Raw genomic sequence first — 18,253 nt, 5'->3', positions numbered from 1 at the left:
CCTTTGAAGGCCAGAGGAAGATGTCAGATCTTCTGAAGATGGAGCTGCAGGCAGCTGTCCCACATGGGCGCTGGGAACGAAGCTCAAGTTCCCCGGTGAACAGTGCTGGTTATTAGCAGATGTTTGTTTACTTATTTATGTTATTAACCTCCAGCACCCGATGTTTGTTTATTATTTATTTATTTATGTTTTTAAAAAAGACTTGTCTGGGGGCTGGAGAGATGGCTCACCGGTTAAGAGCACTGACTACTCTTCTGGAGGTCCTGAGTTCAAATCCCACAACCACATGGTGGCTCAACCATCTACAATGAGATCTGATGCCTTGTTATGGAGGTGTCTGAAGACAGCTACAGTGTACCTACATATAATAAATAAATAAACTTAAAAAAAAAAAAAAAAGACTTGTCTGGTAAGGCACAGTGGCCATGGGGGTGGGAGGAGAACACTCAAGATAGGACGAGCATGATCTAGGTTTCAGTTGTGGCCTCGTGGAGCATTTGAGGAGATATGGGATCCTGGGACGTGGTGTGTGTGTGTGTGTGTGTCTAAGAGCTGGAGTAGGGAAGGGAATGGGGTTTCTAGCTGCCCACTGCCCAGGGAAAGAATGTCCAGATTATAGAGACTGGGAACTAGGTGTCTGTCATAGAGATTGATTGAGGCCAGGACTGCTGGCCTTTCAACAGTCTGAGCTCCAGAATCTGTAGTCTGTAGAATGATAAAAAGAATCACCCTTGCATCCGCCAGGGGCAGACTCTGATTCAAGAGTGACCATGACCCCTCTAGCTGGCAGCTGCTCCTCTAAGATACAACATGCATCCTTAAGTCAGGCTTTCCTACTGCTTGCCCCACCAACTCTATGCCCTCATTTTCTGTGAACCTACATGGTGGGGTATGGGGACCAAGAGCGGAGCGGAGGCTGGAACCTGCGTGAGTGCGGGGGCAGGGTGGTGACGTCATGGCCGAAAGCGAGGCTGCGCGGACACAACTGGCGTCAGTGGGGCCCCTTGGCCGCCCTCGCACGGGCTCCTGCGTCAGTGGCGCACAGGGGCGGAGGCCTGCAGGGAGGGGACTGCGGAGAACAAGTTCATCTCCAGGTTTCGCACGCCCTCTGCCGGCTTCGGAGTGCATGCCACCCAGTAACCTCTTTGGTGAGCTGCTTCTCTCTCCTGGCGCAACCACTCCCTAGCACGCACCGCAGGGAACATCATGAAGTTTAGTTATTTATTTATTCATTTATTCATTCATTCACGTATCTAGCAGCTTCTCATGATGTAGACCTGGTTGGTCTCAAACTGACGGAGCCCCGCTTGAGTCTTCTTCCGGGGAGCTGGGATTAACTGCGCCTGACTTATATTTGATTTTTAAAAATGTATTCGGCTGAGCACTTTTGGAAATAGGTTCTTATCTATTTCCCGAGTGCGGGGATTGCAAGAGTACGCCACCACATTTGGCTGGTAGTCTACATTTTATTTTTTGGTTTTTCTTTTTTTTTTTTATTTTTTCTTTTTTTTTTTTTTTTTTTTTGTTTTTCTAGACAGGGTTTCTCTGTGTAGCCCTGGCTGTCCTGGAACTCTGTAGGCCAGGCTGGCCTCGAACTCAGAAATCCGCCTGCCTCTGCCTCCCAAGTGCTGGGATTAAAGGCGTGCGCCACCACTGCCCAGCGGTAGTCTACATTTTAATTCTTCTCTCCCAACACGTTACAGGTTTGCTTCTTTTGGGCCTCCAATGCGCGCTAAGTGCCTCTACATTGGTTGGCACCTGACATCAAGCCAGCATCTCTTCAGCGCCAAAGTCCCTCCTGAGGAAAGGTATCCGTTTGCAGAACCGCGTCCTAAGGACCCAGGGCATCGTTTGTTTATAAGGCGAAGAAAAACTACAATTCCCAGAATGACCCACGAGGCATAAGACGATCCCACGTCTAGGCAGCACTGCAAGGGGTGGGGCTAAGGGAAAGTATACCTCCCAGAATGCTCAGCGCGTTCTGCATCGCGCAGCCTTCTTAGAGTCGTAGTGCGCGCGTGCGTTCTTGTGGGAACTGCGCCTCCCAGAAGGCACCGCGCGTCGTCCTCCCAGCCCTCTCTGAAGGCCGCCTCGTTTTCCCAGTGTGTCCGCTGTCCGCGAAGCTAGAGTCCACTGACGTTTCCACCACCATGCTGCCCGCCGCACTGCTTCGTCACCCGGGCCTGCGCCGCCTGGTGCTTCAGGCACGTACGTACGCCGAGGCCGCTGCCGCACCTGCCCCCGCCGCCGGGCCCGGACAGATGTCCTTCACCTTCGCCTCCCCGACGCAGGTACAAACTCACAGTCCTGAGTCGTCAAGCCCCTGACTTGACCCGTGGGAGATGGCCACTTGTATTGGGGCCGCGTGAACCTCCCCTCCCCAGGCGTCGCCCCCGGATGGGGTCACCTGGACCCAAGGGCTCGTCCTTTGTGTTCTCTGAAGCTTAATGCCCCACCCCTAAGGGCGTCACCTAAAACTCCATCCTCTGGGGAGTGGATCACTTATACCTGGAACCCAGATTTTGCCTTCTGAAGGGGTGTCACCAGGACCATGAGCCCTGCTGTTTTGGGATGTCCTAGGCACCACACCTTGGTGGTGGTTCTTGGGTGTTGCCCCTGACATTCATATGAACCCCAGGCTATACTCAAGGTTTAGGGGGTGTCTCCTGGAGCCTAGGATTCATAATTCACCACAGATCAATCCCTTTGGGGTTCACATGGATCACAGTTTCTGCCCATGGGGTATTCCCCAAGTCTCCAAGCAGGAGTCACCAGTACCCAGACCTGGAGCCCTTCTTGGAAATTGCCTAGACCCAGATCCTGAAGGGTCATCTGGACTCAGAACAGAAGCCCAACCACTGTTAGGGTCACCTAGGACTGACCCAGGCTTCTGTTGGTTTTGCCTGGACCTCATACCCTTAATTGTATAGACATCAACCAGGGTTACCAACTTACAGGGTGCTGCTCATATGCCTAGCTTGGTTTTACATTTTGGGCTCCCTTATTATAACTTCCTGGGTGTCATGAGACAGCCTTAGGGTTTCCCAGGAGCCCCATCCCAGGGCCGGGGTGGCATGCTGCACTGCACTTACCCTGTGTTTCAATCACCTCCTCTAGACACTCAACCTATTATCCCATTTCACAGTTGAGAAATCTGAGTCTTAAGGGCTGCTCTTGGTAGCTTCTGTGTCCCATCAGAATTTGATCCTTCCCGTGCCCACTGTACAGCAGGAAAGTCCAGTCTCCGTGGCATGGGGTAATGCCTACTCCATGCTGTACACTCTCTGCAGGTGTTCTTTGATGGTGCCCATGTCCGGCAAGTGGATGTGCCTACGCTGACTGGAGCCTTTGGCATCTTGGCATCCCATGTCCCCACACTACAGGTCCTACGGCCTGGGCTGGTAGTGGTTCACGCGGAAGATGGCACCACAACTAAGTATTTTGGTGAGTGTGGTTCAAGACTAAGAGAGGTTCAGGTCCGCAAAGCGCAGGGGAAAAGCAAAGGAAACAGGCTTGCACAACTTCCCAAACAAACATGGCCCTGTGGGGTACAGAGGGGAGCAAACATCTGACCTCACCTTAGCTGGAAAGGAAGAGATGTAGAAGTGACCGTTGAAGAACTAACCTTCAGGGTAGGACCACTTTTGTGTAGGAGGGAGCCAGTCTGAAAGACCCACGTTTTCAGGTTGGACTTCCTCCCATGTTGCCCCTTCTCCAGATGAAGGGGTGTGTGTTGTCTCCTCTTGCACCTCACTACCTAGCACTACACAGGATGGAGCCCAGGGCCTGGAGAAGCTTTCTAGTCAGGAGATCCAGCGCACAGCCACTACTGGGGGACTCCAGCCCTGAGCCAGGCCCCACATACTGTTGTTGTGTTTGGTTCTGAATGGGCAATGCCAGAGGGGGTGTGGAGGTGTGGTGGGAAGGCATGTGCACACATAATGGAAGGACATTGGAGGTGTCCTTTCCTATAAGCTGTTTCTGTCTTCATTCTTTTGAGACGGGCAGAACTAGATTTTGCCATGTTCTTAGCTCCGCTGGCTGGCAGTGAGCCATAGACATCCCTAGGATTACAGCACTGTGGCCTCACGGCTCCCCAGCCCGGATTCTGGTTCTTCTATCTGCACCGTGGGTGCTGTCTCTAAGGTGGCTCTGCGGCCCTTTCTTCTTCTTTTTGTTTGTTTCCTTCCTTCCTGATTTTAAAGCAGGGTCTCCTATAGCCCATGCTGACTTTGAATTCCTGATCCTCCACCTCCTGGGTAGTGGGGGTGACAGGTTTATGTCGGTACAACCAGCTTCTGCCTTGCTGGGGACTGAACCCAGGGTCTTGCGCATGCCAGGCAAGCACAATACCTACCGTGCCTCAGCCCTGGCTCCTCTGTTACACTTAGTTTGAGGAAAGACCTCTCTGTATAGTCCTGGCTGGCTTTGAACTGGTAGTCCCCTGCCTCAGCCTCCCCAGGGTCCACATGACAGGTGTGCACTAGACCCAGCAGCTATCCACATGCTTGGCCTAAGCCCCAGTCTTGCAAGGTCACCCTGGACAAGTGGCTTCAAGTGGGCATTGGATTGGGGAGGCAGGGGACTGGTGGCCCTAAGCACACCTGGGAAATATAGGCTGTGTGGGTGTCTCTGGAGACTGGACTACTCAGACCTTCTCTCCTCCGTAGTAAGCAGCGGCTCTGTGACTGTGAATGCGGACTCCTCTGTGCAATTACTCGCTGAAGAAGCTGTGACACTGGACATGCTGGACCTGGGGGTGAGCAGTGGATGGGGAAACTGAGGCAAAGGGCAGGGCAGGTGTTGCCTGGGAGTCCCCTGACTGCTGGGTAGGCAGCTCACAGGAATGTGGTGTTCTGCAGGCGGCCCGGGCCAACCTGGAGAAGGCACAGTCAGAACTGTCAAGCGCGGTGGATGAGGCAGCACGGGCCGAGATCCAAATCCGTATTGAGGCCAATGAAGCCTTGGTGAAGGCCCTGGAGTAGGCGGTACATGTCTGTCACCCACAGGGAAACTGAGGCAGGCCCAGGCAATTGAAAACTTCCCAGGGGGCTGAAGTCACCACCAGGGGGCAGCAGTGCTCCAGTTGCTGAGCTGAAAGCTTCCTGGTGCCTGCCAGGTCATAGAGGTCTTCCCCCAGGCTTCCACAGTCTGGGACCCCACGAGCATCTGGAGAGCTGGCCCTGATTGCTCCTCGGAGCCACCTGGACAGTCAGCTTGCCCAGCCTGTCTCCATTAAACACCAGGAACCAACTGAGTGTTGTTTTTGACTGGGCAGCACAAAGCCAAGATTCTCCTCACCTCTGCCTGGGCCCCCAGAGGCACTCAGTGACTGGGTGGAATACGTGGTGGCTGGCTGTTGGGGTGCTGCCTGCCGGAATGGGTGGGATGGAGGGCATGGGTGGGAGAGCAGGGCATGAAATAGTGGGTGTGGTTGAAGCTGCTGGCCAGGCAAAGCACCCTGACCACCAGCCAGGCCAGGCCCTCCCTTTGAGGCCCCCTGCCCCACCCTACAGGCTCTGAGGAGAGGCGGGAACCACCTGCTCCCACAAAGGCCCCGCCCTAGACACACCCAACCTGTGGGTGGCCCTAGCCTGGCTGGCTGCCTTCCCAGTCCCTGGTACAGTTGGCACCTCCTTAGACACTTAGGCCCCTTAGCTGGCCCTGGGTGGGGTGGGGTGGCCTGGGAGGGGTTGGCCTTGGCACTACCCCACCCCTTTGTACAACTACCCCTCCCACCCCCACTCCACCCCTCAGTGGCCAGGTACTATGCTGGCTTGCCCTCCTTTCCCTCACCGCTGCAGGAGCCTGAGTGGGGCACGGGGTGGGGGTGGGGGAGCAGGGGGTGTTGGGGGACTTCCAGGGTGGTCAGTAGGTCTGAGTCTGCCATCACTGGATCATCTGAAACACCTGGACAGGGACCAGCAGGCTGGCCAGGGCCTGAATGACTGAATGAAGCCTGTTACACTGCACCAGGGCCCTGTGTGGGTGACTCCCCTTGGCCACATGTGCCTGATATGGGCATGAGTGTGCTAAAACCCTTCCCTTCTGACACTTGCAGCCTGGGGGTATTCCAAGATAAGTCACAGGACGGTCATTCTAGATCCCCGCCTTGCCCAGCTCTGGCTCAGTGGTGTGTGGGCCCCAGAGGTCACTGAGGTCATCAGGCTAGGAGCCCAGGACCTGACTGACCAGGCCACCAGGGGCCCTACCAATTAAGTCACAGGCTGGACAGATGTCAACAGGAGGTCCTCAGAACAGCCTGGCCTGAGCTAGTACACCTTGTGGTGTGAGTCCCTCGTCCCTTCCCCACCAAAACACAGGGTTCTCCTACGAGGAGGTGTGAGCTTTGGAGCCCAGCTTCAGGACAGGACAGCCTGTGCTGACTGGCCTGTGTCCTGGGACAGCAGGCGGTAGGGCGGGACTGAGGGCCTGGAGGTTGGGACCTTCCTGGAGGGCAGGGCCTGGACAGATTACTGCATCTTGGGCTTCACACTGAGGACAAAGGACCATATAGGAAGAAGAGGCAGGAAGCAGGAAGTCTGGGCACCTGCATTTACTACTGCACTGGCTTTCAGTATGAACGGTCAGCCACCCACCTCCTGTCCCTTCCCTGTCATCCCTCCTGAGGCCAACCCTGCCTCTGTCATCCACACTGCACGGCTTCACTCTGTACTTCCTGAACAGACTTCTGCTCATCCCTTGAAGTCTCTGGGCCTCCAAGTGTCCTCTGGCCTGTCCATGACCCTGGGAGTGTCGGGGCACGCCTGTCTGCTTGGGGGCCCAGCATGCCTGTCCAGAGTGATCAGCCAGAGCAGGAAGGAGACCTAGGAAGGAACAAGCCTGGGAGGGGCACCCAAGGTGGTGGGGGTGCTCAGACCAGATAAGCACAGGAGATGGAGTTAGGGAAGTGATGGAGGGTCTGGCCCAACTCGGTCATCTTCAGGAAGTCGCTTGTGGAGGCCACTCAAATGACAAAGGGCTGACTTCCTGGGTCATAGGGTGAGTGATTGTGGTGTCCACCACAAAGGCCAGGACCAGTATGTGCTGTGAGAACAGACTGCACATGTGGGGTGGCAGAAGGCTCCTGTAGGAGCTTTCCTTGGGGTGTCTGGTACTTTGTAAGTGACCCAGAGGGCCTTGGAGATACAGACACATTGGTTCTGCCAAGCCCACTGACCTGAGTTGACTTCTGGAACCCATATGCCAGAGTGAGAACCAACTACGCTATGGTGTAGGGTGTGTTAGGGACTGGGCTACTCAGAGGTCACACAGGTGACTGGCCTGGGCAAGGCCAGGGATGGTTAAATCGTCACAGAAATGGCCTCTGAGGTCATCGTTAAAGGATGTGGAGGCCAGGCAGCTGTCAGGGGCACCTACTGCCTAGCAGGTGACACTGCCCTGTTTTCCTGGACCTAGGCTGCTGACTAAGGAACCCCTTCCCGTCCCGCCCCCCCCTTTCCACACGCGGGCGCCCCCAGGCGGAAGCACCAAGCCAGCAGGAAAGGGGGCGGAGCAGGGAAGCAGGCCAGACCCCCCCATCCTAATGTAAGGTGCACCCCAGTACTTGGGGAGGCAGGAGTTACCCAAACCGGTGGCACCCGTGAGGGAGGCACTGCTCTATGGGTGCTGCGAAGCCCTAGGGACCCGGTGTCCTGGTCCAGGCTAGCAGGCGGGGAGTAGGGGGGATGCGTCACCTTAGCCCGGCCCCCCGCCCCTTGCCCGCCCAAACTCCACCCCAGGGAAGGCGGTGCGGATAAAGGCTCGTGGGCCGCCCGCCCGGCCCCAGACCGGCACGGCCACCTCTCGCCACGACCCATAAGCAGGTTGTCTGGAGCAGTGGTGACCCAGGACCTACGGAACCCGGTGAGTAGAGGGGGGCCGGATGAATCGGAGAGGGGACTCCATCCGCCGTGAACTTCTCAGGATGTCCCACTCTTTGTTCTTTGAACCATCACCACCTAGGGTGTCTCAGGACAGGGAGCCCTCCAACTTGTGAGGTGGGAGGGGCTGCGCGCAATGGGCACCGCCTTGGCGGGACCGCAGCCCACGGCCTCCCCTCCCCACCTTTCCAGCCAGTGACCTTGAACTAGTTGTAGATAGACTCACTTTCCCTTTATGTGCGGTCGTAAGTCTTCTCTGCATGCTAAGTCTAAAGGTTCTCAACGTAGCCTTCCCACATGCAGACCCCCCCAATTCTCGGCGCGCCCTTTCCCCAGCCGAGACACTCGGCACTCCTCCCCCGGGACTCGGGCAGCGCTCCCGGGCGGGGACTGCAGAGGGCGCGCCGGGGCTGCTGACTCACCGCTGCCCGGAGCGGGGCGCGCGCGGGCGCAGCCGGGGACGCCGCATCACGTCACGGCTTGGGCGGGCGTACCTCGGGAAACGGGCCGACCCGGGATTGGGAGGGGGAAGACAGGAAAAAAAAAAAAAAGAGGAGGGTGGGTTAGGTTGGGACGCGAAGTGACACTGGTTCGGGAGGGACGGATCTAATCGAAGCCACGTCACCAGGCTGCAGGGCCCTGCCCAAGCTGTGGGTCCCGCCCAAGTTCTCCAATATCATTGCATCCACCCACCCACGGGGGCGGAAGACTGTCCTGTCCTTGAGAGGCCGGCCCGCGACCCTTAGCCATGAGGCTCAGGGCTCAAGCGACAGCTTCCGCAGGCTGTTGCTTCCCGGACAGACCCAGCGGGGAGGCCCCACGGTTTCCTGTTCCTTAGTCGGGAACAATGGCCAGCCCCCTGCCTTTTCTCCAGACCGCTCCAGTTGCGGACGGGAGGGGTTATGATCGCCTGGGGGGCGGGGAGGGAAGGTGCTAAGTCCTCGAACTCGGGTCCGCCATCCTCAGGGCCCGCCCGCCCTTTGTTGAGGTCTCTGGGCCTTATGAATGGCTCTGGGCGCTGGTGGGGGTCGCGGGGGCTGGTCCGGAGCGGCATCAGCCCAACCCTCTTAGCCTCTCCATTGGACGCAGGAGGGACGGGGCGGAGCAAAGGGGAGGGTCTTGCTGCCACGTGGGGTAGCCCCGCGGCAATCCTCATTGGTCCGGTAGCGCGACGGACTGGGCGGTCTGTGTGTGTTGATTGGCCGCCGCCAGGCCGGCGGAGTAAGTAGTGAATGGGAGGGGGCGGTGGTCCCGCCCATTGGAACGTTGATACATGATAACTTTTTTTTCTTCCTACTTTCACCCCCAGATCTTGCGAGCGACGGCTGCGGCTGTTGCTAAGGGAAGGGACGCGCGGGGTAGCACGACCCGAGAGGGATCCAGACAACCGTGCGAACCAGGATAGCTCGCCCCGTTTCTGTAGGACCCACCCGGTGCCGTACCCAGGTCGCTGTCATCCGCCCTTGAAACCTGATCACAGACCCCACCCCGGGGCGCAACCCAAGGATCCCACGCGACCCCGGAGCACCACTCGGATTCTTGATTGCCGGCTCAATTGCTAACGTTGGGACCTTCCCCAAGGGGCGCACGCACTGTTCCTGTCCCTGGGCGCCCGCGGAGCGGAGGAGGACCTTGTTTCGGCGGGGGAGTCCCGGCAAGGATTGGAGGCGACCCGCAGGCCCCCAGTTCTCCTGCGCGCGCCGGGGATGGAGCCGCAGCCCGGCGGCGCCCGGAGCTGCCGGCGCGGGGCACCCGGCGGCGCCTGCGAGCTGAGCACGGCCACGGAGTCGGCCGCACCCATGAGCCTGGCGATCCACAGCACCACGGGGACCCGCTACGACCTATCGGTGCCCCATGACGAGACCGTGGAAGGGCTGCGCAAAAGGCTGTCCCAACGCCTCAAAGTACCCAAGGAACGCCTGGCGCTGCTTCACAAAGACACGTAGGTAGAGCGCCGCCCCCGCCTGCGCGCCCCCTGGCACCGGGCCGCCCCCTCGGGCCCGGGCCCCGGGCGGGAACAAAGAGCGCGCCGCGCGGGGAAGCAGGGGGCAGCCAGACGGGGGGCGGGGGCGCGCGGCGCGCTCTCGGGCGCCCTCTGCTCGGCCTTACTTGCTTGGGCCCCCTCCCCCGCCGGGGTCTGCACAAAGGCAGGGGCGCCCTTCGGGGCCCCAGGGTGCACGGGAAATACATAGGTGGCAGGGGAGTTGTGGTTCCCCGGGATGGCATGAGGAGGGGTCGGTTCTCTGCGCGCCTGGAGGGGGGGCGCACAGCCACCCCCTCTGCCGGCGGTCTCGCCGCTTCCGCATCTGTTCGGCGGCCCCCTCTGCGTCTGGCTGTCTCCCCATCACTTGCGTCTCTCTACCCCCCTTTGTTCTCGGTTCCCCACACCTCCCCCCCACCTGGCATTTAAATCGCCTCCAGGCCAGGGAGTCCCCCCCCTCGTCCCCTCGCGGGCCTCTGGGGACACGCAATGTCCATCCCCAGCGGAGGGGCCCCAGTGGGGGAGGGGCGAGAGGGGGAGGGTCTCCTTTGTTTGAGCAGCGGGCCTGCGCCGGGGAGGGAGGAGGGGGAGCCTGGTCGGCAGAGCCCCCGTAGGCCTCTCTAAAAGGGCCGGAGCCCCGCGGCGCCCACAAAGACGAGCCTGGGCAAGAATTGGAGAGTTGTAGGCAGGAGCTGGCCTGAAGAGAGGCGCGGGGGAGGGTGGCAAAGAGCCCACGGGGGTTCAGGTGATAGCAAAGTCTCTTGTCCCTTGCAGATGGGGTTAGTGCTTTCACCTGGAGTTAAGTGTCATGGCTTAGGGGGCTCTCAGGACCAGTGGCCTCCCCACGGGCACTCCGGTCTGGAGAGCGGTGGGGTGGGAAACGTTCCTCTGTCCTCCCCTCTCCTTGGGCACGCACAGCCCTCCTCCTCAGCCTCCGCTTCCGCGTCTCTGTGTTGTCTCCCGTCTCACCCTCTTCCTTCCTACCCCCAGCCGGCTCAGTTCGGGGAAGCTGCAGGAATTCGGCGTGGGGGATGGGAGCAAGTTGACGCTCGTGCCCACGGTGGAAGCTGGCCTCATGGTAAATGACTGAAGGGCGCGTGCCCTGGAGGCTTCTCTCATCCCCTGGCTACCTCACTCCACAAATGCACCATCTTGCCCTTGCAAAGAGCTCTCCCACCGCCCCTAACATGCAAGGCCCCTCCCCACTCACTGCTCTAAACCCACTCTGAGGTTACTCTTCCGTCCCTCTCTTTGTAGTCCCAGGCCTCGAGGCCGGAACAGTCCGTTATGCAAGCCCTGGAAAGTTTGACCGAGACCCAGGTAAGGACCCACCACCCTCCCCCTAACCAGGGGAGGGGGGGAACTACAGGCAGTGGCCACGCCTAGGGACCTGGCAACTCTCAGGACACCCTTAGAGAGCCTCCAGTTGTTTGTGCTTCCCTGGTGGCCTGTGGGGGAGGGGATGAAGGCCCCGCCTTGGTGCCAGCTTGGCCTGGTCACCCCGCTTCCTCTTCCTCCCTGCCTCCCCCAGCACCTGACCACCTGACCTTGAGAAGTTTTCTCTCCCACGGTAGCTGCCACGGTGGGGGGGAAGGGCCAATCTTTCAACCAGCCCTGACTGGGTGACCTTGGCCTGTGCTCACTGAAGGTTGGACCCTTCACAGTCCTATAAACTTTCCCAGTGTGGAGTGTGCACCCCTAAAATAACTCAGTTCTGTGCGTTTGCACCTCTGTGGAAGCAGGGTGACAAAACTTAGGGAGTCACCCATCTCCCCCTCCTCCTCTCTCTGGTCTTTGTTCTCTGCCCCAACGCGGGGAGGGACAGGCAGGGGCACCCAGCCCTGGGCCAGGGAGGCCTCTGCAGGATGTTAAGAAAATATTTAGTAAGCAGCCAGGAGGGAGGCTGGGCCTGGCTCTGAGGACTACTCCCGGGTTTGTTGAGGCTTTCCCTCCTTCCTCCTTTCCTCGGATTCTTGGCTACAACAGGGCCTTCTCGCTAGCAGCCTCTAGCTTTTCCAGTACAGCGACACAGACGTCCTTAGCTTGCCCTGGGGAATGGTGGTGCATAGACTGCTGCTTGCTTGGTCTGATGAGGGGAACTGGGCAGGATCCCTGGACTCCCCTGCCTGGGCCTACATACAGGACACCTTCCTGTCTAAGTCCATTGGTTGGAAACATGTCCCATCCTGCCTCCCATTGTCGGGGGCACAAGGGCTCTGGAGCTGGGTGGTCCTGCTTCTCTGGGAGGGATTGGGGAGAACAAGGAGGTCCTAGAAAACAGGCTTTTTTTTTTTTTTTTTTTTTTCTGGGCCAACTTGGAGCAGATTTGCCTGCTGGCCTGTGGGGGATGTGCCTGGCATGAGGAAGTCAGAGGGGGTTAGTGGGTGAGCCTTGAGATTCCCACAGTGGAAATTCTCCCCTGGCCCCCCATTTGCCCTCCCCACCCGAGAAAGGGTTGACCCCAGGTAGTCAAAAAGCTACTTTAGGCCTTTCCCTGTAAAGGGGTAAGATGGGGGGTCTGTGGGGGATTGGGGTTCAGGGCTGGGTTGCTCAGCCCTTTGTCCCCTCCCCACGGGGCCCCAAGTGGAGAAGGTTCCTCCAGCCCCCTGCCAGCAGACCCAGGGGAGGGAGCTCTGCCAGGCCGGTCTGGTGTGACTCATAGCCTCTATGTCACTTCTCAGAAACCTCCGCCCCCCCACCCTGGCCTCTGGGGAGAACAAGGCTGATGGCCAGGGCCCCAAAGGTTGAAGAGAGGGTCCCTAGTGTATGTAAGGGTCAGGTAATCCCACAGATCAGCCCCCATGGAGTGGGGGTGTGTGTGAGTGAGTGGCTGGTAGGTCAGAGAGCTGCTTAGCAGAGCATGTGGAAGCCCTTGGGGACAACCCTCCTGGCTTCCCCTTGTCCTCTCACAACCCAGGACACAAATATTTATCTTGGGAAAGCAGAGGTTAACTGAGGAATCCCTTCAGGATTCAGCTTGCCTCTAGTGTGGCTTCGCCGTGAAGGATAGCTTGACAGGAGTCTCCTCTGCTAGATTCATAGGCAGACAGGGTCTGGGGACTGAGGTGGGAAAGGGACAAGTGTCTGATACTTCAGGGAGGGCAGTGACCATCAGTTGGGCCCCACCCCTTCTGGTCTCAGTTTCCCCTTTAAAGGACCCAGTTGGCTGGGAAGAGCCAGAGGCTCCAATCTGACCCACCTCTGTCCCCCCCACAGCCCCCAGCGACACCCGGGCCAGGCCGGGCTGCCGGAGGAGGCTTCCGGAAATACAGATTGATTTTATTTAAGCGTCCGTGGCACCGACAGGGACCCCAGAGCCCAGAGAGGGGCGGCGAGAGGCCCCAGGTCACACACTGCGGGGAGAGCTGGGCTGGGCTGGGCTAGGGGCACCCTAGATGAGAGCCATGGGGCTCATGAGGTCTCCGGCTTCTCTCCTCAGGTCAGTGACTTCTTGTCTGGCCGCTCGCCTTTGACCCTGGCCCTCCGTGTTGGGGATCACATGATGTTTGTACAATTGCAACTGGCGGCCCAACACGCCCCCCTCCAGCACCGCCATGTGCTTGCTGCCGCTGCTGCCGCAGCCGCTGCCGCCCAGGGAGATTCCAGTGTAGCCGCCCCGGTGTCCTCGACTTGTAGGCCGGTGTCCAGTGCCGCCCGTGTTCCCCCAGTATCCAGCAGCCCTTCTTCACCTGTGTCCCCCTCACCTGTCACCGCTGGCTCCTTCCGATCCCATGCAGCCTCTACAACCTGTCCTGAGGTGAGGATGCAGACTCAAACAGGAAGGGTTTTGAGGGCTCCAGCTGTAGCCTCGTCTCAGATGCTGCTGTGCTGATCCAGCACATCTGGAACCTTGGACAGTCCGTGACACTGACTGTCCTAGAGGCTGGGGAAATCTGAGCTGAGGAATGAACCCATCACAAAACTATCCATTTGTCAATCTCCCAACAGCAGATGGACTGTTCTCCACCCGCCAGCAGCAGCGCCACATCGACCCCAGGCAGCAGCCCCACCCCCCGATCCCGAAAACCTGGTGCGGTCATTGAGAGCTTCGTGAACCACGCTCCAGGGGTCTTCTCAGGGACCTTCTCTGGTAGGTGTCACCACACACGAGTGGCATTGGCATCTTAAACTTGAGATCCAGTGCGCTGGCCCTGCTCACTAAGCAGCTTCTCCTGGAATTTGGGGCGTGTACCTGTGTGGGTCTGGACCCATAGGGCGTCATGCTGTTGGTGCCAGTGTAGTTATGTGTGCTTCACTGGGACGTTGAGGGCAGTGCCCTGCCTCAGCTCCTTCCTCAGTGGGGAGGTCCACACAGAGGCTCTACCCTGCGTCAAGTTCCAAGCCAACTTTTTTGGTTTTTTTGTTTGTTGGTTTTTCAAGGCAGGGTTTCTCTGTAGCCCTGGCTGTCCTGGAACTCGCTGGCCTCGAACTCAGAAATCCGCCTGCCTCTGCCTCCCAAGTGCTGGAACTAAAGGTGTGAGCCACCACTGCCCTGTCTAAGCCTACTTTGTGGGGTTTTTTGTTTTGTTTTTTGTTTCTTTTTGTTGTTGTTTTTTGGGGGTTTTGCTTTTTGTTTTTTGAGATAGGATTTTCCTTAGTTTCCCCACCAGGATAGGAGGGGTTTTTGTTTTTCAAGACAGAGTTTCTCTGTAGCCCTGGCTGTCCTGGAACTCACTCTTTAGACCAGGCTGGCCTCGAACTTGCAGAGATCTGTCTGCCTCTGCCTTTGTTTCCCAAGTGCTGGGATTAAAGGTGTGTGCTACCCTTCCCAGCACTAGCTTGGAGTGTGAGACTTTCCTGTAACCTCCTGAGTAGCTAGGCTGACGGTGTGTGCCCCCAGGTCTGGACCCCTGCTTAGCCAACGTGTGCAGATCCGCCTGCCGTCTTGCTAACATCCTTCTAGAACTTTAGAACTTTGACTACTTGGGCTCATAACCCTTTCCTCTCACAGGCACACTGCACCCCAACTGCCAAGACAGTAGTGGGCGGCCTCGGCGTGACATCGGCACCATTCTGCAGATCCTCAATGACCTCCTAAGTGCCACAAGGCATTACCAGGGCATGCCACCCTCACTGACCCAGCTCCGCTGCCACGCGCAGTGCTCACCTGCCTCACCAGCCCCTGACCTCACCCCCAAAACTACCTCCTGTGAAAAGCCGGCAGCCACATCCCCCACATCCCTACTCCAGGGCCAGAGCCAGATCCGAATGTGCAAGCCCCCTGGTGAGTCCCACCCCCACCCAGCCTCCCTTTCCTCAACGCAGCCTCTGTGTGCTGGCTTGTAAGGGGACAGCTGACCTGCCTGGGGACCCCCTGGAGCTGGCAGCTGCTTCCCCCCCAGACCTGCCCTAGCTAGGAGAAAAGGAGGCAACTGTTGGTGCACAGTGTCTCCTTGTGAGCCCTGGAGGGCTCCCCCGCCCCACACTTCCTTCCCCCCTCCCTAGGCCCATCTCCAGATGGCCTTTGGCACTTTTTGTGAATGGCTGACTCAGTTCTAGCCCCCCAGATTGCACCAGACATGCTCACCCCAACCCAAGCTGTGGGATGGTGGTACATGCTATGCCTACCTAGATCACCTGCCTCCAAGCCCTGTTCACAAGAGGGAAACTGAGGTACAAGTTTTGTACCACTTGTTCTGGAAAGGATTCTTTTAATGTTTTTTGTTTGGCTGTCTTGTTTCATTAGCAAGGTCCCCAGCCCCTCCCTGGGAGCAGCATCCGCAGACCTCAAGTTCAGCCAAGCCTTCAGCCCTGTTATTTTCAGGGGGTTTTCCTGAACTTGGAGTGTTTGCGTCTCTTCTTCCTAAATAATTGGTGATATACCTGGCGTTTTTTCTTGCTTTGCTCTTTTGATATGGGGGTCTCACTATGTAACTCCAGCTGTCCTGGAACTCACTTCCATCCCCCAGCCTCTGCTTCCCCTCCCTGTGTGCTGGGATCAAAGGCGTGCACCACCAAGCCCAGCTTACTTCCTGCATTTCTTCTGTGACTAAACCCCTGAGCAACACTTACTCAGCCCACAGCCCTGCCTGTTCTGCCAGCATGCTCCAGTGACTGGAGGAGGGAGACTAGGGCCCTGTGCGCCCTTGGACATTGCAAGGTCCTCGCTGTCACAGTTGATGCTCCAGTCCCTTCAGTGGGGGCTCAAAATTAACAGGTGACTGCCTCCTTTTGTAGGAGACCGTCTGCGACAGACAGAGAATCGCGCCACACGCTGCAAAGTGGAACGCCTCCAGCTCCTGCTGCAGCAGAAGCGCCTGCGAAGGAAGGCACGGAGGGACGCCCGGGGTCCTTACCACTGGACCCCCAGCCGCAAAGCTGGTCGTAGTGACAGCAGCAGCAGTGGGGGTGGAGGCAGCCCCAGTGAGGCCACAGGCTTGGGCCTCGACTTCGAGGACTCGGTTTGGAAGCCTGACGTCAACCCGGACATCCAGTCCGAGTTTGTTGTGGCTTAAAGGATCCAGTCCCCTTGGGTCTGTACATCCCCTATCCCATACGTGGGGCAGGAGGACGCCACAGACTGGACGCTGAGCGGCCCAGCTCTGGGGGGCACGATGTCACCTCCGTTGCCAGTTACCAGCCTTTCTGATTCTTTTTTAGCTCTTCCCGATTGTCTACCCTGCATCCCTGGTCACATGCCCACTTCTCTCTCTTCCCTTACCATGGTCACGGCCTCTTCGACAGGGCCCTTTCCTCCCACCTTCTCCAGCTCCAGATATGTAGCAGTCTGTCCCCAGATGGCCCAGACAGAGGAAGCCACCCACCCCAGCCCTTCCGCTCTGCCTAGCTCTCCCCACCCCCTTCCATAACCCAATTCAGGTTTTTAAGTCAATGTAGATTCTCCAAGCACTTTACAGATGAGGGTTGGGGACCCCAGGATGAGTACCCACCCCCACCCGTCTGCAGACTTGGCCACCATTCCAGGCCAGCTGGATTCCCCTGCCCCTCCCACCCCGGAAAGCTAATAGACTCACAGAGGATACCTTTGTCCACGAGGCCCACTTAACTCACAGCCTTCCTCCTGCCTCAGTCTCCCAAGTGCTACAATGGCAGGCCTTTGCCACTGTGCCTGGCTGGCCTGGCTCTTGAATGGAGAAAGCTGAAGCAGGTGGCCGTGCTTTGGTCAGGTGGGGGATGTTCCTTTTCCTCAGAAGAATGGACAGGCCTCGGCCACCCTCTCTGGACACTGGCCTTGTTGTCTCCCCCCACACACACACATACCCACTTACTTCCCCAACCTTCTTTCCCAACGGAGCTTGGGGGACTATTTATAGATTTCATTTTTCTGACTGAGCCAGTAATGGTTGCTATCCTCTAGGAAAAGAAAAAAGAAACTGGGGTAGGTTGTAGGAGGGTGGCCCATAGAGACACCCCTGTACCTCTTCTCCAGGCCCAGCCTGCAGCTGGGGATGGGAAGAGGGGTGCTGAGCTGTGATTGCATTAACCCCACCCTCGGGAGGGCGCACCGCTGGTCCACACTGGCTCCGTGGGTGAGAGCCCTCCCCTAGAGTTGGGGCTGACACAGCAGGGGTGAATCTTGGGGGTTTTTTTCCTCCACATTTTGAGATTTTGTGATAAATGGGACGTGTGCCCACCCCTGACACCTGTCCACGTTGTCTAGACTCCACCTGTCCACGGCTCCTTTGTTCCAGGCTGTGAACCTGTCCTTGTCTCTTCCCCACTGTGTGTTTAAACCTTAATGGTTTGGGATGTGAACGTGTTGACTTAGCTGTAAAGGGTTTGGGGCGGGCGGGTGGGAATGGGGATTCTGAACGGTAGAGGCCAAGTGAGAATAAGCAAGAATTCGGTTTGGCTTTTTTCTATTTTTTTTTCCCCAAAAAGAAAAGGGATGGGGGGTAAGTGGGTGCATTTTTTAAAGCTGTCTTGAATACCTATTTAAATGTGTTTTGGGTTTTTTGTTTTGTTTTTTGGTTTTGTTTTTTTTTTTAGGATTTTTTTTAAAGCTGCCTGTGATGTCCGCTGGGCTGAGGGTGGAGGCCTCAGGCAGGAGCCCACCCGTAGTTCTCTTCCCCAGATAGCATTAGCCACCCTCAGGGGGAAGAATCCGGCTGGGGGGGGATCCACCTCGCCCAAGTCTCCTTTTATTGAAATAAAATTGAAGGGGAAAAGAAAAACCTTTCACGAGCACCGAATTTCAAATAAACGAAAATGAGACATAGACTCTAGCCCCTGCTTGCTCCTTGAGGAGCCTCCAGGCCCTTTGTCCAGCGAGTGGGATGCCCTGGTTCCCGCAAATGGTTTCCCATGCGGCGTCCCCAGCTTGGGACCGGCAGGAAGCTGTTTAGGGCGGAGGGAGGGAGGGCCTGGCCACTTCCTGCTACCCAAGGCCGGAAGTCCCTTTGGGCGTGGGGCTGGGGCTTGCCCTGGG

The 18,253-nt window shown here is 57.8% G+C and overlaps 2 protein-coding genes across 4 annotated transcripts; both read left to right on the top strand.

The window, feature by feature from the left end:
• The first annotated feature begins 2,007 nt into the window (after nt 1-2,007).
• Atp5f1d (ATP synthase F1 subunit delta) lies at nt 2,008-5,253 on the top strand. Its single transcript, XM_076919513.1, has 4 exons — nt 2,008-2,291; nt 3,291-3,444; nt 4,671-4,759; nt 4,863-5,253. Exons 1-4 carry the CDS (start codon nt 2,151-2,153, stop codon nt 4,983-4,985), a joined length of 507 nt encoding a protein of 168 aa, XP_076775628.1. The 5' UTR covers nt 2,008-2,150; the 3' UTR covers nt 4,986-5,253.
• A 2,451-nt stretch (nt 5,254-7,704) lies between these two features.
• Nucleotides 7,705-18,045, top strand: Midn (midnolin). 3 transcript variants are annotated; one of them, XM_076919506.1, is made up of 9 exons: nt 7,705-7,866; nt 9,193-9,825; nt 10,855-10,942; nt 11,122-11,184; nt 13,081-13,209; nt 13,304-13,621; nt 13,813-13,954; nt 14,816-15,088; nt 16,042-18,045. In XM_076919506.1, exons 2-9 carry the CDS (start codon nt 9,590-9,592, stop codon nt 16,317-16,319), a joined length of 1,527 nt encoding a protein of 508 aa, XP_076775621.1. In that variant the 5' UTR covers nt 7,705-7,866; nt 9,193-9,589; the 3' UTR covers nt 16,320-18,045. The 3 variants fall into 3 exon arrangements, with proteins under 3 accessions (XP_076775621.1, XP_076775623.1, XP_076775622.1); XM_076919507.1 differs by lacking the exon at nt 7,705-7,866 and adding an exon at nt 8,822-9,104; XM_076919508.1 differs by lacking the exon at nt 13,081-13,209 and having other exon boundaries at nt 7,706-7,866.
• Nucleotides 18,046-18,253: the final 208 nt, after the last annotated feature.

The sequence above is a fragment of the Arvicanthis niloticus genome, chromosome 22, assembly GCF_011762505.2.
Source record: "Arvicanthis niloticus isolate mArvNil1 chromosome 22, mArvNil1.pat.X, whole genome shotgun sequence".
Classification (NCBI taxonomy): Eukaryota; Metazoa; Chordata; class Mammalia; order Rodentia; family Muridae; genus Arvicanthis; species Arvicanthis niloticus.
Note: the sequence above shows the minus strand (reverse complement) of the source record. Positions and strands in the feature narration are given on the sequence as shown.